Source organism: Aethalodelphis obliquidens, unplaced genomic scaffold (assembly GCF_003676395.1).
Source record: "Aethalodelphis obliquidens isolate GAN/ISIS:26980383/991018 unplaced genomic scaffold, ASM367639v1 scaffold28, whole genome shotgun sequence".
Lineage (NCBI taxonomy): Eukaryota > Metazoa > Chordata > Mammalia > Artiodactyla > Delphinidae > Aethalodelphis > Aethalodelphis obliquidens.
Genome location: NW_020837972.1, coordinates 12,917,877 through 12,944,211, shown reverse-complemented (window position 1 = coordinate 12,944,211; position 26,335 = coordinate 12,917,877). Strand labels below are relative to the sequence as shown.

Genomic DNA, 26,335 nt, shown 5'->3' with positions numbered 1-26,335 from the left:
GCAGCTGCGGGTTAGGGGGAGGGGCAGCTCACGCCGCTGCGGGTTAGACCAGCGGGCATTTTCTTCCTGTTTGGGGAAATGGCTACTGGATTAGCACTTTGCTGCCCAGGGTGGTGTGTGAGAATGTGTGTTTGTGCCTGTCCTCCGGCCGTGCCTGCGAGGAGCCTGCCTGTTCCCAGCCCTGTCATTTCCTGCCAGTCGGCAGGGCCAGATGCCCCAGACCCCGTTAATGATATGCTGAGGGGTTTGGCTGGTGAAGGCTTTCAAGTGCAAGGGGACACAACCCCACACTTGAGGAAGCTGAGGGGCCGTGTGAGCCAGCGGCTCGGCTTAGCTCAAAATCCAGCAGACTTTGGGGAGAGGAAACGGTGCAAAGCCTAAGCATCAGTCTGGGGCTTCCCTTGGCAACCTTTGTGATAAAGGCTCTGAGAGGCTAGCTGGCAAATGGGCATCGACCAGGAGCCTTATGAGGGCAGAGCTGTCCGCCAGATCCAGACAGAGGTGGCCAGAGGCTGGCGAAAGAAATAAGATGCATCTCCGCCCTCAAGGAGCCCATCTTTGAGAATTAACTGGGAAGATGCTGATAAACAGTCCTCCTGACTCACAGATCGAAACTGGGACACAGTCCTTTAGAATTCCCTGCCCGCCCCCGCCCCCCCCGCCAGATGGAGGATGTCAGGTCCTAGCCTGAGCTGGGGCACATAGACATGGTTGGGAGTCTGTGGACCCGGCATCTGATCTTGGCTTTGCCACTGTGGCGTGCCTGCTTTGTGTTAGGTGCTGGGGATACAGATTCTTCCCTCCTGTGGGGGGGCGGGCACAGGCCATGGGGGAGACAGACATTCAGTAACCACATAAGTAAATGCAGAATTCACATAGTGCTGGGAGCCCATGTAGCCTAGAGATCTGACTAGTTCTGAGGATTGGGGACAGTGTCTCTAAGGAAGGGATGCCTAAAGGTGAGTAGGTCTCCACTAACAGGATGGGGAATAGCGCCCCAGGCAGAGGGACAGCATGTGCAAAGGCCCTGAGGTGGATGACAACTTGGTGTGGTCAAGGACCAGGGAGATGACCAGAGTCAGAGGGTGACAAGGTGACGGTAAAGAAGCTGGAGAGAGGGTGTTGAGGGTGCTATGAAGCTTTTGTAAGCCATGGGAAGGGAGAACAATGGAAAACCTTTGGAAGTTTTTAAGCTGAGGGTGACATGATACAATGTACCATTTTTAAACATCACTTTAACTGCTGGGTAGAAAACACATTGTAAAGAATTAAAAGTCAGATGGTGTTATTCAGCCATTAAAATGAATGATGTTTTGATACACGCTACAACATGGATGAACCCCAAAAACATGACACTAAGGGAAAGAAGCCAGACGCAAAAGGTCACGTATTGGATGATTCATTCCTTTTATATGAAATACCTGGAATAGGCAAATCCTTAGAGACAGAAAACATCAGTGATTGCCAGGGGCTGTAGCAAAGGGGAATGGAGAGTAATGGTTTCATGGGTAGAGGGTTTTCTTTTGGGATGAGGAAAATACCTGGGGGGCTAAATGGAGGTAGTGTTTGCACAGCATTGTGAATACTTAATGCTATTGAGTTGTTCACTTTAAAACGGTTAACCTTATGTGAATTTTACCTCAATACAAAAAAAACAGAGCAAAGGGAAACAAAAGTGGGATTAGGATTTTAAGAGGCAGCAGCAGCAGTAGCTTAGGTGAGGGAGGAAGGTGGCTTGGTCCAGAACTGTGGGCTGGAGATGGAAAGTAATGAACCAATGTGACGAGGTGACAATTCTCAGGATCCTTTTCATTCAGATATGCTACGCAAATCAGGAAGGTTGGAAGAACTTTGCTAGATGCCAACGTTGGACTAGGCCTTTGCTGTCCCTGGTAAAACAAGCACATTTTCCTAGGCACAGTTTGTGGTCCAGCCTGCCGTGCCAGAGAGCCCGTCCAGAAAGCGGCATGTCCACCACCCAGTGCTGATACAGCCCCAGAGGATGGAGCTGCCCGTGCCAGCGTTTCATGTTGCTGCTTTCCCCAGAATTGGCCCCATTTCCAGAAAAATACATTTATGTAATAGACATCTAATATCTGTGAAGATCATGGAGAGGATGTTCCTTTTAACGGCATCTGCAGGATATACTGAAAAATAGCCACTAAATTTTAGTCACGGCCACAGTCATCAGACACAGTCGGTTGTGTCTGCTTTCCCCTCCAAGCATGTCTGGGTAATGAGCACAGATGGTAAAGGTGAATCCTACGTCCTGTCTGCAAAGACTTCCTTGGTGGGTGGAAAGCGATATAGAATTTCCTTCCGCCTTCTCTGATTAAATAGCCATTCATCCTCCCACTTTCTCTTCTTCCTATCCTCTCTTCCTCCTTTCTTTCTATCCATCTTTCCATCCTACCATCCCCTCCTCCTTCATTACATCCATCCATCCATCACCCTTTCATCCTTTGACCTTTTCACCCTTCCATCCATCCATCCATCCATCCTTCCTTCCATCCATCCTCCCCTTCCCCATCCTTCCATCTTCTCATTCTCTCTTTCATTCTATCCATTTGCCCTCCCATTCTTTCATCTTCTCATCCTCTGTCCTTCATTCATTCCATCCTTCCACTTTTCACCCTTTTCCCCTCTATCCATCCATCCATCCATCCATCCATCCATCTGTCCATCCATCCATCCATCTGTCCAACTAACATTTATTTATACACACCCCTTCTCTGCTCCATCTGTGGCCATGAGTGCAGCAGCATTGAGTTACGATTACACCTGTGCTGGGTTAGACTTCCTTCTTCTTTTTATTTATTTTATTTTATTTAAAAATTTTTTATTGGAGTATAGTTGATTTACAATGTTGTGTTATTTTCTGCTGTACAGCAGAGTGAATCAGTTACACATATACATACATCCAGTCTTTTTTAGATTCCTTTCCCATATAGGTCATTACAGAGTATTGAGAAGAGTTCCCTGTGCTGTACAGTAGGTCCTTATTAGTTATCTATTTTACATATAGACTTGGTTCTTCTTGCATAAGGGATCTGGCCTCATCACTTAGTGGCCCAGTGCCTCAAGGTTGCCATCTGTGTTTGGGAGATCATCATGGTACCTATTGCTGCAGGGTTTGACTGCATCCTCTTCATCTGCCAAGGGTCGTGGTGGGTTGAGGGAACTGCTGGATGTTTCAGGTGAAAAACATGGCTTGGCTTCTTCAAGGTTAAGCCCCTGCTATACAGACAGCCAGTCGAACCTGGTCATAGTGACGTTAACATCAGGTCACCTGAACCCTCATTCTGTGCTGGGCCGCGTGCCAAGCACATGATCCCGTAGAATCGTCATCCATCCTTCTTGGGTAGGTGCTGTGGTTTCCCCCATCGTCCAGGTGAGAACACTGAGGCACGAAAAGGTGAGATCACTTTCCTGAGGTCACAGTCAGGACCCAGGCTCCAGACTCCCTGACCCCAAAGCCTGCGAGTGTAATTCCTACACTGCACGCCCTCTGTGTAGACGCCTCTGTGACTCTCCACCACTGGACGCTCGTGTGGAATGAAATGCCGCCACCCCCGCTGCCTGCTCTTCTGCAGCTACGGTTCGGGGTGAGCCGGCCAGCGCGTGCTGCTCTAGCCGGAGGCGCCTTCCTGGGCCTTGCTGCAGACCCCCGCGGGGGGCAACTCTGCAGGCACACTTGAACTCCTTAAAGCTGAGGGGCAGCAGACCTCCTGGAGAGGGTGACTTTTAGGCTGCCTGTGTGGGAGGCCTCTAGTCTTAAATGGACCCCCCTTCCCGGGCCCTCCGTCCGGATCTGTGAACATTTGTGAGGCAGGTTTGCTTTGGCCACAAGAGGGCGCCCAACTCCTGGCCACACCTGAACAGGGCCCTGGGGGAGTTGGGGGTTGGGGAGAAGGCGGTGAGGTTAATTTTGGAGCAAACTCTCTTCAACTGATCACCTAAACTCCTGGGGAAGGGGAGAAATGTTTCAGAACCAGCCCAAGAGGTACATTCTATTCATCTGGGGCCGAGCTAGGGGCTGAGAGCTCCAGCAACAAAAACCACAGGTTCCAACCCTCAAGGAGCTCACAGGCCTGGAAGATGGAGAATTAAAATGCAGCGTTATGAGTGGCCGTCTTCATCCAGATCGATCATTTAATAAACATTTCGTGAGCACCTACTGTGTGCCAGGCTCTGTGCTGGTTGCCAAAGACAGAGAAACGAATAATACAGAGTCACTGGCCTCAAAGACCCTCAGTCCACTTGGGAGACAGAGCCTAAAAGAACAAATTTGGAAAATATAGGAAAGTGCAGCCACAGAGATATATAGAGAATATTTTAGGAGGATGGAGGAGGAACACCAACCCAAGCTAGGAGGAAAGGGGGAGTATCAGGGAAGGCTTCCTGTAGGAAGAACACTCAACCCTGGTTGGGATGGACTGGGGTGTCAAGGAAGGCTTCCTGGAGGAGAGGACACCAGAGTTGTAAAGAAACATATGGGGCCTTGACCCGACAAAGAAGGGGAGGGTTTCCCAGGCCGTGGGAAGAGCATAAGCCAAGGGTTGGAGGTGAGGAGCCGCACAAAATATGTGGCTGGAGCCCAGTGGGAGGGAGCCGGAGAGGGTGGCAGGGCCAGATGGAGGTGGGGAGTGGCTACTGGGTGCCACGCTAAGGAGATTGGGTCCCCCCGCTCTCACTGTGTGTGCTAGGGATACATTTCCCTCTCTTCTTTTTTCTGTCTCCCTTTCAGAGCCAAGAAGAAAAGCAAGCCGTTGAACCTCAAGATCCACAGCAGCGTGGGCAGCTGTGAGAACATCCCCTCCCAGCAGCGCTCCCCGCTGCTGTCCGAGCGCTCGCTCCGCTCCTTCTTTGTGGGACACGCGCCCTTCCTGCCCTCCACCCCTCCTGTCCACTCCGAGGCCAACTTCTCCTCAAGTAAGTCCCCAGCAGCTGCACCTGCTGCCCTCCGCACCCGGGGCGCGCCCTCTTCTTTTTCTTCCGCGAAAATACTTGGGAAATGCGCGCAGAACACGCCTCATCCACGGTCCGCCTGCCACCTCCACCTGCGCCACTCATGCCCCTGGGGACGGTTTCGGAGAGAAGGGGGCATAATTGGGAGGCTGTTGTCATTGGTTCCATGTGCCTCCTCTTTTTAGGCCTGCAGGTGTGTAGGGATGACAGCGGGAAGCAAGCATGCAGGGCATTAAAGGAAACATCAGCCTTTTCTCTCCTCTGCTTCTCAGCAGTCCGGTCACAGGAGTTTTTCCTGGCCGCTGTGGATAAGGCATCTCTGATTCAATGTTGTCATTTTCTCCCCCACCGCGGGTCAATGCGCATAACCTTTACATCTCAAAGATGGATTTGGGTTCAAACTGGGCTGAGCGTGGCCTGGAGTGGCTTACATTCTGCTCCCATGAATTTTGCAGCAAAGTGGTTATTCCTGGGAGAGGAAATGCAACTTTCTGGTGATCAAGAGCTGAGGTTTCAGAAGGTGTTTAATCTTCTCTGCCTAGAGGCCCCTTTTGCTGAACAGGCACAGATGTGGTCAGAGGGGAGCCCCTGAAGAAAGCCCAACCAGTCCTCCAGCCAAGACAAAAACTTTATTGCCTGGGACTCAGGAAGAGGAGGGGTGCTAGAATTTGTAGGAAATAACCCCTTGCCCTTAATACAGCCAGACTGCGTCCACATGTTGATGCTCTGATAAATGATACGTGTTGTCTCCTGAGCACCAGTATGTGCTGCTCACCCACATGTGCGATATCATTTAGTTCTTGCAATAATCAGTGGTACAGATGGATTATTCCCATTGTATAGATGAGGACACTGAGGCCCCGGGACATCAAAGAATTGCCTAAAGTTGCACAGCTATGGAGTAGTTGAGTCAGGATTTGAATCTGATTCTTTCTCACTCCAGAGTATACAAGCTTATCTATCATGCCTGATTTGATAACCAAGTTCCTCAAATATCCAGTGGGATACCTTTCTCTAAATGTGGGGTTCTATTCTTTACCTTTACGTAAGGGTTTTAAAACTGTTTTTAGGGAGGCCATGGGCCCTTTAAGAATTGGATGCAATCTATTAATTTTCTCCCTGGAACACTGCACACGTAACATCCAACACAAATGTCCAGTGTCAAGACTGTTGGGTTCAGAACCTCTGCCTTAGCCCAGCTGGATGGTTGGCCCGGGGCAGAACCGTGAACTCAGTTCACAAGCCACAGACGTGTCTCATGAGTCCACTGCAGGCATCAGTGGGGGGTCTGGTACCAGAAGAGACTTGTGTGGACATCAGTTAGGATGAGTTCCAGAGCCTGGCTTATCTCAGTGCCCAGAGGGTAGAGGCCCTGAATCAAGCAAACTAAAATAGTACTCATGACACACGTCGATGCCAGAAGGGGCTAATTTATCAATTTGTCAAGAGAAATCACCGTCAGAGAGACTAGAAACACTCCATGACGATGGGTGGGCCTGCGTGGCAGTCAGAGGGCTGCGGGGTGAGCCTGGAGGAGAAAAAAGGGGACGACATATCCGATGTGTAATGACAGCAGAGTGGGGCAGGGTGTCACGGCCCTGGAGGGAGCTGCCTGGGTTCCAGTCCCTGTTCTGTTACTTTGGAGCACTGTGCGGACCTCGAGCAAGTCAAGAGCCTCTCTGAGCCTCAGTTTCCTTCATCTGTAAAATGGGGATAACGATAGCTTCACGCCATAGATGGTTGTGAAGATTAGATCAGCTCACATTTGTCAAGTTGTCTGCACAGTAGTTGGCACAGAGTAAGTGCCTGATAAATGATAGCTGTTGTTCTGATGTTTATTGGCTCCTTAGCCTAGTAGCGTTTCCATCCTCTGGCTCTATGGTTAATTTTGAGGCTGTGGCTAAATGCCTTTCAGTTCACACTCCCCACTTCCTTACGGCCCTAAGAGTGCTTGGAATTTACCTTGGCGTGATGCTGGGTGGCTGCTTCCAGCAGCCATCTGTCTTCGTGCATCGCCATCCCATGAGTGAATGTCAGCATGGCCACCTCAGAGGGCTTGACCATAGCCCTGCACTTTAATTCTGGCCAGAGCAGAAACATTTCCAGCTTGCTGAAAAAAAGAAAAAAAAAAAAAACCCACAACCCACAGACTTGCACTTTCAGACCTCTGCTTCTGCCAGGGTTTTGTAAGGATTCGCCATAGCTCCCCACTTTTCATGCCTGCCCCATCTGCATCTGAGAGGAGAGGCTTCTCTGCTTGCCTGTGGGCAGGAGCAAAGTTCTGAATTAAAATCAGCTCCTGATACTAAGATGCCCTAGAAGCACCATTGTCTCTTTGGACAGTCCTGGTCCTTGTATGCAGAGAGGTTGCTCTGATCTCCCAGGAAGGAGAAAGATAGCACTTTAGTCTCAGTGGGGGAACAAGTGTGTAACCCAAATATTAGCTGGACCCCTGTGGACCAGTCCCATTTTCTTCGATCCTAACAAATGATAGAAACAGAGGCAGCCTGTTGGGATAGGCTCCAGGTCAGGAAATGAGACTCTCTCTGCTGAAGTCTCAGTGTTGTCGCCAATTGTCTGTATGACCTTTGTCCCTGCTGAGCACATCAGCTGCATTGTGACAGTTAAGATTCACTGCACTCTTTGAGGCAGACATCGTCATTCCCATGTTACAGATCAGGAAACTGAGGCTCCGAAAGGTCAGTGATCTTGCCCGTGTTGTAGATTTTGAATCCAAATGCAAATCTAACCTGCATCCCATCTTCCTGTCTCTATCTGGGTTTCAGTTTCCCCAGCTGTACAATAAGAGACTCCACGCAGGTCCATTCCAGAGCTTAGAAACCCTAAGGCTTACCCAGTGAGTATGCAAAGTGGCTTTTCCTAGGCAGATCTTTTGCCTCACTTAGAATGCTGATTTTGGAGTCTCCAGGCCAGGGCTGTTGGGAGAACACAGCTGCTGGCACCGGCTCCCCCATGCTTCCTACAGTCCCGATCTCATGTCACTCTGAGTTGCAGAGGAGAACTTCCTGCCTCTGGCCCCAGTGCCAGCCTTCCTCCCATGACCCAGCCAAGGGAGCCTCTGAGGCTGTGTCCCTGCCAGTCTGAGTCTGTCCTCCCGTTTGTCACAGTCAGCTCTGGCTCTGGCTGTGCTGTAAGGGTGGTGATCCTGCATCTCGTTACCCCTGATGGTAATGCCTGGAGTCAGCATTGGGAAGATTCCAGCTGCAGAGTGGCCGAGTCTTGGACCCTTGGGGTGCCTAGCCACCTCGGATGGGCTGCGAGAAGCACTTACCTCCTTGGGGCTTCACCCTCCTTCCTTGGTCTGGGGGTGACAAACAGGGGGAGGGAGGGAGGTAGAAGGAGCCCTGGCTTCTGAGGAATCTGTCTCTAAGGTTAGCTATGGACGAAACATAAGGTATTAGACTCTGCTGCTCAGTGTGGAAGATGCTGACTCAGGAGTGAACCTGTTTCCCAGAGAAGTAGAGAACCACGGACTTACCTCTCCATTCTCGCTGTAGTTATTTATTCCATGCTGCCTTCATGCATGCCATGTTACCCCTGTGGTATCTGATTGGATGCCCTCCACTCATGGACCATTTTTGGTCCAATAAGCTGTGTGTCTTTGGCTCGTTGGAGGGCATCTCTGATCCCAGCTGACTTAGGTAGCCTCTGTGATCCCTATAAAGAGACTTCTTCAGAATGAAAAAAATGCCACCTACAGCATCATTCATTACTGGCTGGCAGAAGTGATTTGGGGTTTACAGCAACTAAGTGGTGGCTGACATATCTTTGGGCACATCACTGAACCCTGTGGGCCTGTTTCTACCCGGCAAGGATGTAGTGAGGACAAAATGAGGAAATCATGTAAATTTCCTAGCACAGGGGCCAGAGCTTAGAGCACTGAATCTCAATAAAGGGTAGCTCGGGGAGCTATTGCTGTACATTACGTGATGGGATAGCTTGTAACAGTGATGAAAATAATGGTAATAATAGCCATGGCTTTTATTGTGCGTTGCCAATGCCCCAAGCATCATCAGTTCAGGAGAGGCAATTTACTTCTATTATGTTGTTGAAGCTTCACAGTCCTCCATCAGGTAGGTACTATTATGATCCCCATTTCACAGATGAAGAAACTGGGGCTGAGAGATTTAAGTAACTGGCCCGAGGTCACAGGCCAGGAAGGAGGTGGAGTTTGCAGTCATTCTGAATCCGCCCGCCTGCAGTGCTGGGGTGTGAAGTGGCCACGCTGTCTCCACTGGAACTTGCTTGCTCAACACGTGGGGAGCTTCACTTGTCCAAGGTTCCTCTCTGGCACCCTTGCTTAGCTGGGGGACTGTATGGTGGGGGCCAGCCTTGCTCCAAGGAGGCGCCTTGTTCACCTGCTTAGCGATCAGCACCCGTGTCGGCTGGCAAACTACGACCCCGCCGGACTCTGGTGCTGATGTTTCGGGGCCCCACCGTGCCAGGTGGTAGCCATTCCTGTGGGGGCCAGGCAGCTGCAGAACGTGGCCAAAAGATGTCATCCTGAACATCTTTGGTGGAAGGTGAGGAATGATGGGGGACTTTTGCCACCTGCAGTTTTCTGGGAGTTTATTAGCTGCCTGGGGGTGGGAGGTTGAGCACTTCAGGGCAGCAGCTACAAAAGCCAGCAAGTGACTGATGACACCCGGACATCCCCACCTTGGCCCCAGTGGCACCAGCTGGAGTGTGATACGAGGCCCCGATCTTATGAAATACTGTCCTTTACCAGGTGTTTGAAAGACAGCATGCCCTCGCCTCGTCCCAGCTCACCATGCTCTCTTCTCATCTCTTCTCCAAGCAACTCCTGTTCTTTGTCCTGGAGACACAGCGACAGGTAGCTGACCCTCAGTTGAGGGCCCGGCCTCCTGTGCCCTGAGGCTGAGTCAGAAGCCTGATTTGTTAGGGTGGCAGCAGCAGGTAGCAATAAAGACTGATGAAGCCGAGCTGTGGCCTCCCAAGGAACCAGGCACTGGGAGGGTTGGACAGAGACTCAGGATGGGGGTGATTATATATTGCGGTTTAATGATCCTTGAGACCAAGGTTCATTACCCTCCCTCCGCCCGGAAGAGGGGTAGGAGGAGTGTGTGTCTTGACAAAAATTGGCTGCCTGAACCATATTCTCATCTCCGAATCAGGAGAGATTTTGAGAAATTTGTGTCTGACCTGATTCAGTGGTGGCAATTCCAAGGGGAAAACATATATCCTGTTGGAGTGACCTGAAGGACTTTTCTCCCCAAGAATGAGCCAGCAGAAGGCCTGCTCCTACTGCCCTCACCCAGGAGACACAAGAAGCACCCGTGTCCCATGTCACCTGGCATCTTTGCTATATTTAGAAACCAGCAGGTTGCTAACGCGTACTGACCTTCTGCCCTTGCCAGGCAGGTGCTGGTGTAGGTGCTTTACAGGCGTTCAGATATATACACCTGGGAACAAGTGAAATGATACAGAAAGTTTCATAATGAAACATTCGTTCCTTGCACCATCCCTCTCCCAATCCTGCTTTTTTTTTTTTTTTTTTTTTTCGCGGTACGCGGGCCTCTCACTGTTGTGGCCCCTCCCATTGCAGAGCACAGGCTCCGGACGCGCAGGCTCAGCGGCCATGGCTCACGGGCCCAGCCGCTCTGCGGCATGTGGTATCTTCCCGGACCGGGGCACGAACCCGTGTCCCCTGCATCGGCAGGCGGACTCTCCACCACTGCGCCACCAGAGAAGCCCCCAATCCTGCTTTTTAAAAACCCTTTCTGTGTCTGCTTCTTCTGGTGGACACTTCCACAATTTAAACTAGGTTGTACCAGGTTGTTGTGCTCAAAGCTTGTCCCAGAGCAGCAGCACCTGGAAGCTCGTGAGAAATGCAAATTCTTACTTTCCTCCTTCCAGACCCACTGCATCAGAAGCCCTGGGGAGTGTCTAGGATTCTCTATTTTCACCAGCCCTCCAGGGGATTTTGCATGTGAACATTTGAGCATCACTCGGTTATATGTCATTTTTTTTAAAGCTTCTTTTGGAAATAGTTTCAAACTTACAGAAAAGTTGCAAAAACAATACAGAGGATTCCTGTACCCCTTAAACTCAGAATCACTAGTTTTTAACATTTGTTTACATTTGCTTCCTCTCTCCAGTTCCCCCGCCCCCAACCCTGCTTTCTCTCTCTCTCTCTCTTCCTCTTTTCCTCCCCCCCCCCCCTTTTGGTGGACCATTTGAGGCTAGGTTGTATACTCTCTTATATAGCCACACAGAGTTACCAGATGTAGTAAACTTATCTGATCAAGCCTGTCATCTAACCATCTTCCAATTTCAGCAATTTGTCTCAATAGCATCCTTTAGAGCATTTTTTTTTTCTGGCGCAGGATTCAGTATGGGGTCACCTACTGCATTTAGCGGTTGTGCCAAGGGCTTGTGTCAAGGAACAGTTCCTTAGCCCTTGTCATTTGTGACTGATATTTCTGAAGAGCAGGGACCAGCTACTTTACAGAATGTCCCTCAGTGTGGGTTTGTCTGATCTCTTCTCACGGTTAGACTCAGGCCGTGCAGTCTTGGCGAGACTTTTGTGTAAGTGGTGCTGTGTTTCACCTTGTGCAGACCCTCTTTGTGGGCCCAGGGCTGCCAGATCTTTGACTTTTTCAAAAGAAGTCAGAGACCGTGACGTTTATGAGAAGGCTCCCAGTTTTAAAATGTAAGCACCCAGTGAAAAATCTTTCAACGATGCGTGAACCAGTTTAAATAACCCCATGGGCTTGTGGGTCCTTATTTGGTCTTGGGGTTCCCAGTTTTTGACCTCTGCTCTAGAATCATGGAGGTCGGAACTGGTAGGTGCCTCAAAAATCACTGAGTGCAAGCTCTCATTTTACAGATGGAGAAACTGAGGCCAGAGAGTGGAAGGGCCTTGCCCAGGATTACAGAGCTGGGGTTTGAACCTAGGTCTCCTGGGGCCTAACTAATGGTTCTCTCCGTTACACCAAGATGGTTGCAAAACTGAAGCTTCTGAAAGTGCCCGAGAGGAGGGAAACAGTGCCTTCATTTAAAAGATGACATGTTTTGTGTGTACGGGGGCACTGGTGCTGTGTGTGTGTGTGTCGGGGGAGTGCATGCAGGTAGGTATGTATGTTTTATGTGAGGCTACTGCTGGATTAATTAATTAATTTATTTATTTATTTATTTATGGCTGTGTTGGGTCTTCATTTCTGTGCAAGGGCTTTCTCTAGTTGTGCCAAGCAGGGGCCACTCTTCATCGCGGTGCGCGAGCCTCTCACTGTCGCGGCCTCTCTTGTTGTGGAGCACAGGCTCCAGACGTGCGGGCTCATTAATTGTGGCTCACGGGCCCAGTTGCTCCACGGCATGTGGGATCCTCCCAGACCAGGGATCGAACCCATGTCCCCTGCATTGGCAGGCAGACTCTCAACCACTGCACCACCAGGGAAGCCCCTACTGCTGGATTTTTATCAACTCCCTCTTCTCTGATCGGCCCGTATATTTTGGAATTCCTGTCTTAGCACAAAGAGTTTGGGCTCAGCATGCAATGGGCAACCTTAGACCTTTTGTTATGATTGCTCCCACCAGGAATTGTGGCAGCAAAAATCGGTTGGCAAGTGGTTGGTGCTAGGAGCCAGGGGGGGCATCTGTGCTTCTTGGAGTGAGCCCTGATTCTCAGTCAGGTACACAGTGGCAGCACGGGCATCCCGTTCCCTGTCATCAGGACCTGTGTCTGATTGTGCCTTTGTCCTAGTAACAACCCCTCCTGCACAAATAAGTGTTTTTGAACGGACAGTACCATTTTTGAGCATTCACTTTGTGGCCAGTATTGTGGGCCTTCAGCTACTCAGGATCTAGAGAGCAAAGGAGAGAGGATTCTGCGTGTTGCCCTCCAGAGCTGTAGAGCTGGCTGGTTTGGGCATCACTGAGGCAGGAGCTGAAGTTGCTAGACTTCAATGTAGTCTTTGGGATTTTACGGATGGCTTTCCTGCTTTAACTGACCAGAGAAGCAGGCTCCCAAGCAAAACTGCCAAAAACTATTTTGTTAATCAGAAAATAAGCAGGTCTTTATCGCTGTACGATGGTGGTAGCACGGACATGTGTCTTGGTTTCAAGTGACAGTAAACAAACTTGAGCTTTATTTTAGTGTCAAGGTCATTTATTGGCACATGGAGCTGAAAAGTCCAGGGGTTGCATGAGCTTCAGGCTTGGCTGGATCTAGGGGCTCAGTTCATGTCAGGACTCCATATCTCTCAGCTCTGCTCTTCTCCAGGTATGGCTTCACCCTTAGGCTTTCCATGTGGTGGCGATATGGCCTTAGGAGTCTCAGCCCCTTCCCTCTTCTGGTCCACAGTAAAGGAATGAGATTGTTTAAGTCTGAGATTCACTGAGTCAACCAGCGTGACCACATGCCACCTCTGAACCAACTGCTAGGGCCAGGGAAATGGGATGGAAATTTACTGGCTTAACCCTGGGCTGTGATCTTTACTTTTGGGCTTAGAAATGGAGGATTTTGCCTAAAAATGGAACATGAATGCTGGGGAATCTGACAATCAGTGTCCATTAGAGTAAAAATGATTAACGAGGGTCCCTGTCCTCAGGGGCTTTGAGGAGCATCTTCCTGGCCAGATTAATTCATGATCCAAGATAGTGGGGCCACGTCTCCCCTATTGTACAGACAACCCTTTCCTTTTTGTGTCTCCCTTGGGCTGTGTTTCTCAGTGATCCCTGGCAAGGAATTTCTTTTCTATCCCCCTGACACTCCTGGGGGGTCTCCAGGAAGCACACAACCTGCCAGGGAAGGTTAACCCCCGGTTCCAGGAGGAGACTCAGCTCCACTCTCAAGGTGAAGCCGTAGCATCCTGGCATTAGCCAGGCACGGAATTGAGAGTTACACAAACCTGGGTTTGAATCTCATTTCTGCCATTTATTAGCTAACACCTCTGAGCCTCAGTTTCCCCATCTTCAAAATGGGCCTAATAGGCCTTTCTTGCAGAGTGGTTATCAGGATGAAATAAGAGGATGCTGAGCACCGTGCCTGCTGCCTAGGAAGCCTCACCTGTGTTGCTGTGGTCATCGATACTATTATACGGCGTTGGGGTTTCGGTCAACTTTGGTCCTCCCTGGTTTCTGCTGGACATCAGTCCACCCCCCACCATACCTAAATGGAACCATCACTACTGATTGAATTCCTGACGTGTAAAGTGTGATACTGAGTGTATCAGTCCTTGTGGGCTGTTAGGGTCCTTGTGCCCATACCTGCCATAAACGACATGTCCTTTGCTACTTCTTTTCTTTTCACAGACGTAGGGTCTGCTCTTCTTCTCAGCCCCAGGACTGTGCTCCCGGGCTCCCCTCCTGACCTTTCCTGTCACTCAAGTGCCACACAGGCTGTCCTGCTCTAGGGTGTAGCTCTGATAACTCTCATTTTCATCGCAGGCATTTTACCTATCTGTTACTCCTTTTGAGTGGGAAGCGTCCTCCTTCTCCAAAGAACAGGCTGCTTCCTAGGCCTCAGGGGGACCTCTCAGAGCCCCCCATCCCTGCTGGCCTGGGGAAATCCCGGCATTTCCGTGCCGCCTTTAGCCTCAGCACTTCCTGGAAACCACAGCAGCCGCTGTGAATACTTAGGCCAGGGCGCAGCTACTTTTTCTGTAAAGGTCCAGAGAGCAAATATTTCCTTCCAGCTTTGCAAGTCGACAGTCCCAACGACTAACTCTTCGATAGTGTCGTGAACACAGCCTTAGGTAACCGAAGGGGCAGGGCTGTGTCCCAATAAAGCTTTATTTACAAAACAGGCAGTGGGCTGACTTGGGCTCAGACTTCAGAGCTAAACAAGACCGCGTTTCAGAGCCCAGCTTTGCCTCCTACTGGCTGGGAGGCCTCGGGTGAGTGAGGTCTCTGAGCTGCTGTTTCTCATCTGCAAAGTTAGGAGAACGGTCGGGTCTCCCTCATAGGGCAGTTGTAAGATTAAATGAGAGAACGCCTGTAAACTGCTAGCACAGGGCCAGGCACATGGTGAGCAGGCAATAAGTGTCAGCAATTACTATTTATACAATGTTACTAATGTGTGTATCTGTTATATATAACACATATACGTTATATATGTTACATACACATACACACGCACACACACACACACACACACACACACACACACACACACACACACAGAACTGAAGCAGTGTGGTTTTTGGTAAGGCTTCTCCACTCACCTTATTTAATGAAGCCACTTGGTCCCCATGAGAAACCAATGTTTTTCTCCAAGGCCCCATTTCCTGTCAGGGGCTGCCATGCCCACAGCCCAGCTCATCCACACTGAGGTGACTGCCCCTTCACAACCCTTTCTGAGCAGTCTGGGATTCTGTTTCCATGGGCATTGGATGGGGAGGCAGACTATGAAATCGAGGTTTGCACCAAGGACAATACAGCCTCTGCTCACGTGTAAACTTAATTCAGATGTATGGTGTGGGGGATCCAGGCATCTGGACAGAGGCAGCAGCCCTTTGGTACCCAGTTTCTCGTCCTTTTGGAAATCCCACAGAACCTGGACAAAGCAGTGGGGGTTATTGGCGAAAGAGGGGTACCTGGCTTAGAGACCTCCAAGACTGCCTTTGTCAGGGCTTTTTCTGGTGCAGAGACCCACCACATACCAGCTTCAGCAAATAAAAGGGAACTTTCTGGTTTAGGTACTGAAAAAAAATCTAGACATAAACAAGGGCTTCAGGAATGGCTGGATCCAGGAACTCAGTGTCATCAAGCCATGTTCTTTTTCTCTCCCATCTCACAGTCCTGCTTTCCTCCTTATGGGTGTCATTCTCAGTTAGGCTCTCCCTTCATGGTGACCCTTGGCTGCTTCGGGCTTCCATCTTTACAGATCTAAGTGCATTAACCCCACTGAACCAATTGGATTGCGATGAAGGGGAATAGATCTCCAAGGAACACCTGGATGATGTAACTCCCAGAACAGAGATGCTGAGCAGGCAAGAGCAACAACTGCCCCTATAAAAAAGCCACTGATCGATGGGTTGGGTACCTGTGATTCATGCTCTCACTTGTTTCTCTCCTCATTGAGTAGCCAGGGGGATGAACGGTTACTAATTCAGAAAAAGGGAATGAACCTATTTGATGAGTATTATTTCCTTTTCTGTCGACTTGAGATTCCTACTTTCAGAGGGTGTCAGAAATCTTTCTTTTCCCCTTCACCGTCGACTTCCAGCTGGCTGTGAAATAAGAAGGAACTACTTCTAGCCTGGTGGTTCCAACCTTGGCTGTCTATCCCAATCACCTGGGTGAGGGGGGCTTTTCAAAATTCTGATTCCCAGGCTGCAACCCTGTCCAGTGACATCAGAGCCGCTGGAGGGTGAGGCCCAGGCGTCAGTACTTTTTAATGCTCCCCGGGTGATTGCAATATGCACCCAAGGCTGAGAATCACCGATCCAGCCGGAGTGGCCAGCGTGTTCAGAAGCTATCCTAGACAGGTGCAGGTAAGCTCTTGTAGGATTTTCTGAACACCTATGTCAGCATTGTAGGTGCTGCAAACTTTCTCTTCTCATCTCAAGCTCTGGATATAAATAGAAGGCAAGTTTTGGTCTGCAGTGTCATCCCATGTGATTTACAGGTGTTGGGGTCCTGCCAGGGCCGTGATTCACTGCTGCCGTTCCTGCTTGCTAACACACTGATTACTGCCAGATTATCTGGTCCCCTTGCTGCATCTCCGCCAGGTGGGCACCGAGGCGTCAGCACAGGCCTCTGAATGCACATTGGCAGAGGTGGAGGAAGCGGGTGGGCAGACAGGTGTGAAATGCAGACAGGACTGTGGTTCCTGGGGCGGATGACAGACAGATCAGGCTATGGGGACAGCGCCAATGAGGAGACTTGGACAGCTGTCCAGAGGGCCTCAAATATCTGCTTTTCCCCTCCTGGGTCATTCATTCATTCAGTGCTTGTGAAGGGCTTACAAAGTCAGGAGCTGTGCAGAAGTCTCAGAATCAAATTGTTGACCCCATACCTAAGGTTTAAGCAGGAGGAAACCCTGCAGTTCCTAAATGCTGGCGCTAATGGGTCAGCTGCCTCTGAACCTCTTTCCCATCCCATTCTCTGAGGCTGGGCCCAGAGTCTGGGTATTGAACAAGCTCCCTTGGAATTATGTCACAGAGACCAGCCCCCAGAGGAGGGTTAGGGCCTGGGCCTGTTTTCAACTGGCTTCCAGCCAGATTAAAAAAAAAGAACAAGAAACAAACTGTGTTTCCATGAAGTATGTTAGTGAACTTAATAAACAGCCCTTTAGTTTGAGATAACATCCATCAAAACTTTTTGGTGTTAAATGTCCTTTTTAAAGTGAAATGATGGGTAATTACAGATGGTGATTGTTTTTACATAGTGTCCTTACTTAGAAACAGACACGGCTAACTCTAAGCTGTCTCCCATTTATTAAATTTTCAGGTCTACAAAATTCAAGTCAGGAATCCTTTCTCTAGACTGGAGTTTTAAAGGTTGATTATTAATATTATTGAACAATAAAACCCCTTCTTCAAAAAGAAGCTTATATAAACCCCCAGTATATGAATCAGCAGGTTGAAAGGGCAGTTGTTCTGGGTTATGTCCATCATAACCCAGATGTGTACCATCCCCGAGTCCCCTCAGTGGTGGCCTCTGAGACACATCTTTGAAACTCAGTTCGGAGCTGCTATCCTGGAAATTTCTTTAAATGATGATTTGAGTGGGAACCCAAGGCTCTAGGACAGACAGTGTTTTCCCAAACTCCTGATTCCTAATTGGGTCCACTCATCCCAAGGCCAACATGTCAGTGATGAATTAAAAAGACCCTCCCATCCCCCACCAACCCCAGAATGCACTTAGCACTAAGGTGCCAGGGGGTGTGGTATTCATTGTAACAACCCTGATGTTCTCACTTTGAAAAACAAGAAGAGCATGGTCTAGGGAAGTGACGCACTTTCTCAGGGTTACCAAGAGGGAGGAAGGACTTGGGGTCAGGACTTGGTTTACCTTGAGGTCCAGAGCGCTTTTCTGCTTTCCCTTATGCTACAAAGCCAGCTGTGGCGTGTCGGAAGGAACTTTGAAAATATTCAGGAGCTGTGGCTTTTCCAACAGTATAACTTTCGAGTTGATCTCTTCAAGAGCCATTCCTCCATCTGTCCACCCAACCAAAAATATTTCAGAGTGCCTCCTCTCTGTGTGGGTACCAGAGATACGGAGATGTATAGACATTCAAGATCTCCATCTTCACGGAACATCCAGACTGCCAGAGGAGACAGAGATGAGCCAATTTCGGTGGTAATGAGAGCTGTAGAGTGGATGTCCAGGATGCTATGCAAATTAAACCAGAGGCACGATGATGGGGGTGGGGCAGAGCACGGATGCCTAGTCAAGCCAGGGAACCAAAGAAGACTTTCGTGAGCAAGGGCTGTTTATGCTGAGACTCGAAGGCTAAGTAGGGTTAGCCAGATGACGAATGGGATGGACATGCATTTAAGGCAGAAGGAACAGCCCAGGCTGAAAGTGTTGGACAGGTTTCAGGAACCCAGGAGCCTGTGGATGAGGCAGGGCAGAGAAAAAGAGGTGAGACTGGCAAGGCGAGCTGGAGCCAGATCCGGGATTTTAGTTTAATTTCAGTGTTTAATTTCAGTGCTGAGGGAAGGTTTAATTTCAGTGCTGAGGGAAGCTTCTAAGCCTCAGGCACTGACTCGCCTGTGCAGTTTCTACCCGTCCCTTCAGTGGCATCTTCCGCTCTCTGACAGGTGGATCTGTTATGGGTTGAAATGAGATCCCCCCAAAGGTATGTTGCAGTCCTAGCCCCCAGTACAGAATATGCTCTTATTTGGAAAGGGGGTCATTGCAGACATAATCAGTTAAGATGAGGTCATACTGGAGCAGGATGGGCCCTTCATCCAATATGACCGGTGTCCTTCTAAGAAGAGGGAAGTTTGGACACCAAGGCAGAAACATACAAGGAGAATGCCATGTGACCATGGAGGCAGAGATTGGAGGGATGCAGCTGCAAACCAAGGCGCTCCCAAGATCGATGGCCACCACCACCAGAAGCTGGAGGAGGTAAGGAGGGGCTGCATTTAGCCACAGAGGGCGCATGACCCTGCCGACACCTTGATTTCAGGTTTCCGGCCTTTAAAACCGTGAGAGAATATATCTCTGCTGTTTTAAGCCACCCAATTTGGGGTACTTCGTTACGGCAGCCCCAGGACACTAACATGCGTCCGTAAGGGGTACATCTTCAGCCCTGACGTTTGCGAGCGCGATGCTCATGAGTCAGTCTCCCGGTGACTGTATAATCAGTCTGGGAGTAAACTGGGTGCTTTTTGGGAAAATGACACGAGCTCTTCTCAGCTGTGAAATTGCTCATCAGTCAGTGCGTTCGAGTGATCACCTCGCAGACGGCCTCCTAGTGACCATAAAGAGTTAGTGCTGCTTCGCAAGCTGCCCCGCTGGCTCCCTGGACGGCTGTTTGCCACGCAAGAGAATCTGGACGTGCACCCCTCAGGGACTCCTGGCGGAGGAGGGGGTGGAAACCAATTAGACACAGCTGTTGCCGCCCACCTCAGGCACGAGGGTCTATACTACCTGCAACACTATGGGAATAAGCTCTTTGGATTAAGCCATTTTCCCAGCCAAAAAAGCTTCAGCGGAAGCCCATTTGCATCCTGTCGTCGCCCCACTTTCTGATTTAATGGTAAACTGGGTAAGGCACCTCTTAAATCACAAAGGACACCCGCCAGTCAGATGCTGGCGCCTATGGAATGGGTGTTGAATGGATTAGAAACCCACAGTGTGAGTCGGGGTCTGCCATTCCTCACTGTGCAGTGTTGGCTGGGTTAGTCAACCTCTCTGAGACTCAGTTTCCCCATTGGAAAGTGAAGATTCTGCTACTTCCCCCACAGCAGCATGATAAAGATTAAATTCAAGAATGGATGGCAAAGTGCCTTCTGTACTGAAGAATTCTGCTCCATTGGGGAAGGCTGATCGAGAGGACTGCCAGGCAGGCTGACAGAGGCTTTTTTTAAAAAAATTTTTATTGAAGTAGAGTTGATTTACAATGTTGTGTTAGTTTCAGGTGTACAGCAGTGATTCAGTTATGCATATTATATATCTGTTCTTTTTCAGATTCTTTTACATTATATGTTATTAAAAGATATTGAGTATAGTTCTCTGCGCTATACAGTAGGACCTTGGTTATCTATTTTATATACAGTAGTATCAGTTAATCCCAAATTCCTAATTTATCTCCTCCCCTTTCCCCTTTGGTAACCATAAGTTTGTTTTCTATGTCTGTGAGTCTATTTCTGTTTTGTAAGTAAGTTCATTTGTATCATTTATTTTTTAGATTTCACATAGAAGTGATATCATATGATATTTGTCTTTCTCTTTCTGACTCACTTCACTTAGTATGGCAATCTGTAGGTCCATCCATGTTGCTGCAAATGGCATTATTTCATTCTTTTTTGCAGCTGAGTAATACTCCAGTGTGTGTGTGTGTGTGTGTGTGTGTATAATATAAATATATATATGTATGTATATATATATATCACATCTTCTTTATCCACTCATCCTGACAGGCTGGAGTGAAGCCCCCCACCCCTCTGTTTGGGGTTCGTGGTAGGAAACATCCCTTGATCTCACTGAAAATGACTGATAAATGGTGGCTGCAGGGAGATCTCCCAACCCAATGCTGTTTTGGGTGTTCTTCTCACTGTTTTTTCCTTTCTCTGAAATATTTTAAAAATATATATCCCAAATGAAAAATGGTGTATTTGCATTTATACATAATACGTATGTGTATGTGCTGATATGTGTATGTTTATAATCTATATACACTCTAAAAAATAATAATAAAATGTTAACGCAATATTTTAAAATAACAGGTGGGCAAACTATGACCTGTGGGCTGGCTGCCTGTTTTTGTTAATAAAGTTTTATTCAAACCAGAGCTGGGATTAGTGAGTGGCAAGTGAGGCAAGGTCATGTAAGTACTTATATAAAAGTTTGATATTTTGTTTCTCATGGATTTTTTGAACTCATTTAAAAATGTTGCATCAGGGCTTCCCTGGTGGCGCAGTGGTTGAGAGTCCGCCTGCCGATGCAGGGGACATGGGTTCGTGCCCCGGTCCGGGAAGATCCCACATGCCGCGGAGCGGCTGAGCCCGTGAGCCATGGCCGCTGAGCCTGCGCATCCGGAGCCTGTGCGCCGCAACGGGAGACGCCACAACAGTGAGAGGCCCGCGTACTGCAAAAAAAAAAAAAAAGTTGCATCAAAATATATTTATCTTGATACCCGAGTGTTTTGGCCACACCCTTAAATTTTTTCCTGCAGGCTAGTGCCTTACTTGCTTCACCCAAGTCCCAGCCCTGATAAAATTACTCAGCAATCCGAACTTGAACTTAAGAACTAGAGCATCTCAAGCTCCTGGAAGCCCTTTATGTGCATTCCCCTTCCGTTCCCCCGAGGGATGACGCCATCCTGGATTTGTTTTACCATGTCTTGCTTTTCTTTGTGGGAAACCTCACATGTACGTGTTCCTAAACAATACGTAGTTTAGTTTTGCATGTTTTTGAACTTCACATACTCTGCAGCTTTTTTTTTCTTGAATATTCTTCTTTTGAGATTCATTCAGATCTATGTGAATAATTGCATTCATTTTCATGCTGTCACATCCTGTGTTTCACCAACTCTAAGATGCACGTGTCTCTCCGCAGTTCAGCACCTCTGAAGGTGGACTGTAATTTGCAGTCTATGGTACCTCATGGTGTCTGTCCTCCTGGCAGGGTCAGGCTGTCGTTGTCATTCGTCACCCATCCAGTGCACACAGACGTGGCTCTTCATAGTGTCGTCACTTCTGAGGTCCTCTGCTTTGTTGATCTTAACATGAGTTGAGTTTCATTGGAGTTGAAAAAGTCTTCAAAAATATCACACCATGACTTGGCTTTGAAACAAAAAATGTCTATACATATTGTCTATGCAGAAAGGCTTAAGGACAGGCAGCATGATATATGATAAAATATGTCTAAATAAATCTAAAAGAGATTTTGAAATAACACTAAATTTAAGAATTTTAAGTGTAAGAAAGCACTGTGTCCTAGATAATTGGCAGCCTCTTTCTTAGTGGTTCATAAATTAATGACCTTAACACTCAATGGCATCTTAAAGGTCAGTGAAATATGGTAATATTCCATTGTATGACTAGATCACAATGAATGCATGCATTCCTCTGTTGATGGACACTGGGATTTTTTTTCCCTCTGTTTTACTTTGAAGCATTCAACTTAATGAGATCCGAGTTTCTCGACTTCAGCACTGCTGACACTTGGGGATGAGTAATTCTTCAAGGTGGGGACTGTCTTGTGCATTGTGGGATGTTTAGCGGCATCCCTGACCTTCCCCCCCCCCGAGATGCCAGTAGTACCCTTCCCCCAAAAACACATTTAAGAAACCAAAAGCGTTCCAGACATTGCCAGACATCCTCTGGGGGCCGAAATCACCCCATGGCTGAGAGAGAACCACGGGACTGGAAGATGTATGATTGGTGGCCACAATGGTTGCATCAATTTATATGTTCACCAGCAACACATGGGGTTCCCGGTTCTCCCTATTTTTGCCAGCTTTCACTTGGCCAGACTGTTGAACTACTTTGCCCATCTGGTGAGAATAAAATGGCGTCTCGGCTTCATTTCCGGTCATATTTCCCCAGTTGCTGGTGTGGCTGAGGATCTTTTCAAAGGTGTTTTGGCCTCTCACGTCTTCTCCTCTGTGAAATGTCTGTGTCTTTTGCCCACTTTCTTCTGTTGAGTTGTTTTTTTTTTTTCCTTATTGATTTTTAGGGACTAAAAATATTCTGGGTTCTAATTCTTTGTTGTATGTGTGGCATATATCTTCTGATTTGTGGTGTGCCTTCTCACTTCCTTTATTTTCTCTTTTGATGAATAGAAGTCTTTAACATAAATGTAGTCAAATGTATCATTTCTTTCCTTTATGGCTTTTGCTTTTAAAAAATCTTATTTAATAAATTCTTTCTGCCCTGAGGTCCTAAACACATTGTCCTACCCACCTGGAATTGATATTGATGTATAAGGGCAGCTTTCTTTCTTTTTCTATTTCTTTTTTTTTTCCCCCAAGTAGATAGCCAGCTTCCCAGCACCATTTGTCAAATAGGCTTTCTTTTGCCCCACTGATCTGCCATGCCACCTTGTCATTGGTCAGGCGTCTAAATTCACTCAGGACCATCCTGTACTTTTTATTCTGTTCCGCTGGTTCTCACTTCTTCCTATCCCTCCTTTTTCCTTTTTCATGTACATATGGATAATTTTTTTTTAATTTGCTTTAATTTTCTTTTTACAAACAGTCTCTCTTAAATGCGCTGTGGTATCCCAGAGTAGAAAAAGGACATTGGAGGAAAACGTAGTGAAATCCAAATAAAGTCTGGTGTTTACTGAAGAGCAACGTACCAACATCAGTTTCTTAGTTTTGACAGATGTACTGTGTGTATGGAAGAAGCTGTATGAAAGGTATATGGGAATTCTCCGTACTATCTTTGCAGCTCTTCTGTAAATCAAAAAGTATTCCAAAGTAATAAGTTGATTAAAAGAGATTTCTTAACAATAATTTTTTGGCCTTTTCTGTTACTAATGCCTTCTCTAATCCTTAAACCCATCACTTACTTTTACATTTTTTAATTTATCATCTCTTGGGTTTAAACCATTTATCTTAACCTTTGATCTCTCTTGCCCTCCATCTTTTAAATTTCTGCTTCCTTCACTGACAGTCATTTTTTACTTTCAGTCTTCTTCCTTTTCTCTCACTACGTAAGGCAAAAACTTTTACTGTCTTCTGCTTATTGGTATCCTAACTCATTTGAACTTGCAGGTTATTCATCTCTTTTAGTTTGCTCTCACCTTTAATCTCTTCATAATCACCTATCCTCCCTTTCCCCCCCCACCCCTGGCTGCGTCAAGTCTTAGTTGTGGCACGCGGGGTCTTTGTTGAGGCTCACGGGCTTCTCTCTAGTTGTGGCGTGCAGGTTTTCTCTCTCTAGTTGTGACACACAGGCTCCAGGGCGCGTGGGCTCTGTAGTTTGTGGCACTTGTGCTCTCTAGTAGAGGCGCGCGAGCTCAGTAGTTGTGGCGTGTGGGCTTAGTTGCCCCGAGGCATGTGGGATCTTAGTTCCCTACCAGAGATCAAACCCGCGTCCCCTGCATTGGAAGGCAGATTCTTTACCACTGGACCACCAGGGAAGTCCCTATCCTCCCTTTAAAATATTATATATTTTAAATACATATTATATTATCATATATTTATATATAATATATATTATATAAATATACATTATACTTAAAATATATAAGTATATATATATCTGCTTCTTTCTGAATACATTCTCTTATTTTTGGTCGTGTTTGTAACAGCAGAAAACACTGGCCATGGGGAGACAGTAAGGAGAAAGCAACAGGAGACCTGCTTCCTTCCTCCCCAGAGTTTTAGCAGCAGATTCTAGCTTTTCCAGAGGGCCACCCCGCCGGGAGACTGGCCATGGGTTAACCCTCCACAGGCAGCTGTTCTCTGAGTGCCAATGGCGTGTTTCATTTGCTGGGACGGCAGCTTCCATAACACTTCGGGCAGCATCCATCGCAACTATGTGGCATCGCCTCCTTGAAAATCCACGGCCCAGTGTCAGTGCCTCTGGGCCTCCCTCATCTCTGTCAAAGGAACTTGGTCTCACTGCTCTCACATCCCCAACTTCAGGATGGCCAGAGAGAGGGTCTGCTTCTGGGCCTGACTCAAGTTCTCCAGGAAGGTGGATATGATTTATCTCAATACTGACGTTCCCCTTGCCAAGAAAAATGCCATCAACTTGGAGGTAAGCCTAGCTGATTCCAGAGTTCTCAGGACAGACGGATCATTTCTGGGGCTCTGAGTGCTGGGTGCGGCTCATCTAAGGGAAGCCGGCCCCGAAGTCCTACCTTCCTTGTGGCCAGTTCACGTGACAATGGAAGTATGACTTGAAATGGAAAGCCCTCCTCAGTTGGTGTATTTCAGTAGCAGCCTGGGGGAGAGAGAATTCCTGTAGGACCTTATCCCATCCCGGGGGCATCTCCCTCTAGCCCCTTTCTGCTTGGAGTGAAATTTCTCCTCCTTTTCGCCTTGGCCTGGCAACTGTCTGCCTTCATGGTTGGCCAGTGACAGTTGGGCGGCTAATGAACGCCTGGCAGACTCAGGGGCTTCCAAACTCTATAGGGAATCTCAGCTTTGTGAGGGCCTTTCAAAGCTCCATCTTATACACCTAACTTTCTCCTTCCATCAGAATAAATACATTTTTTATGAGGGCTTTTATGATTTTTTTTTTAACTTTGGACTGTTGTTTAACGCATGGTAACAGCTCGCATTCTGTATAATGCTTTTTGGCTTAAAAGTGCTTTCTCGTGTATTATCTCATTTGATAAATAATGATAATTACCCCCATTCTACCCCCAAGGAACTTGATTCATCTTGTTTGTGAGCATGTAGAGAACACTGAGGTTTCATTTGCATTCCGGGTGTTAATCAACACTTAGAAAAGGAACCGACAAAAGATTATCTAGATTTATCATCATATTATTTAGCACATTGGAATATAGATGAAGAAAAATAATTAGGGCATGAAAAATATAGATAAAAGTCAAGATTTTTTTTTTCTGATGGCGAAGAAAATACCTAGATTAATAATAATCACACAGAAGAATCATGAAGTTGTTTTTTGACCAAAAGAGTCTAAATGTTTTTTAAACACAGAAATAGTTATAGGTCAGGCCATGATCCAGGCTTGTAGTTTTAAAATGGCAGCTCCAGATTCAGCCGTTCATTCATTCTTTCAATAAACTGTTCAGAGCCTTGTTCTACCGTCTGTCTCTTGTCAGCCTGGGGAGCGTTTTTAATTTTCTTGGAGCCCATTGGCCTGGGTTGCGAATTCTCAGGTCTTTGGTGAATCAGTACCAACAGGAAAAAGTACCGTCGTCCTTTATCAGCAGGGTCCCTGCTCTTTGCAGAAGGCACAGTCCCGACCTCTGGTTTGTCCAGCTGTCATTAACACCCCTCCGTTCCGCCCATCAGGGCCTCTCTCCCTCACCCATTTAACGACCACAACTCCCACAAAATCTGTGTCCCCAGTCCCTCCCTATTGTCACTTCCTAGTTAGTTCTCAGATTGCATCTTTCCATTCATGTTTCCCTGCTGGGTCGAAGCCATCACTACCACAGCCACAGCCTCCTAACTCCTCCTCTCCCTTCCCCTTCTTCCAATCCATGACCCTGCTGCAGCCCATGAGATCTGTGCAGGAGGCAAGTCTGGTCAGTTCCTCCTCATTCTTCCACGACC

General features: G+C 47.9%; 1 protein-coding gene across 1 annotated transcript in view; it reads left to right on the top strand.

The window, feature by feature from the left end:
• Positions 1 to 26,335, top strand: part of KSR2 (kinase suppressor of ras 2) — a 402,202-nt gene that overhangs the window by 230,754 nt on the left and 145,113 nt on the right. The window contains exon 5 of the mRNA XM_027124708.1: positions 4,748 to 4,932. Within this exon, the coding sequence (XP_026980509.1) occupies positions 4,748 to 4,932 (185 nt within the window). The remainder of the gene's footprint in view (positions 1 to 4,747; positions 4,933 to 26,335) is intronic.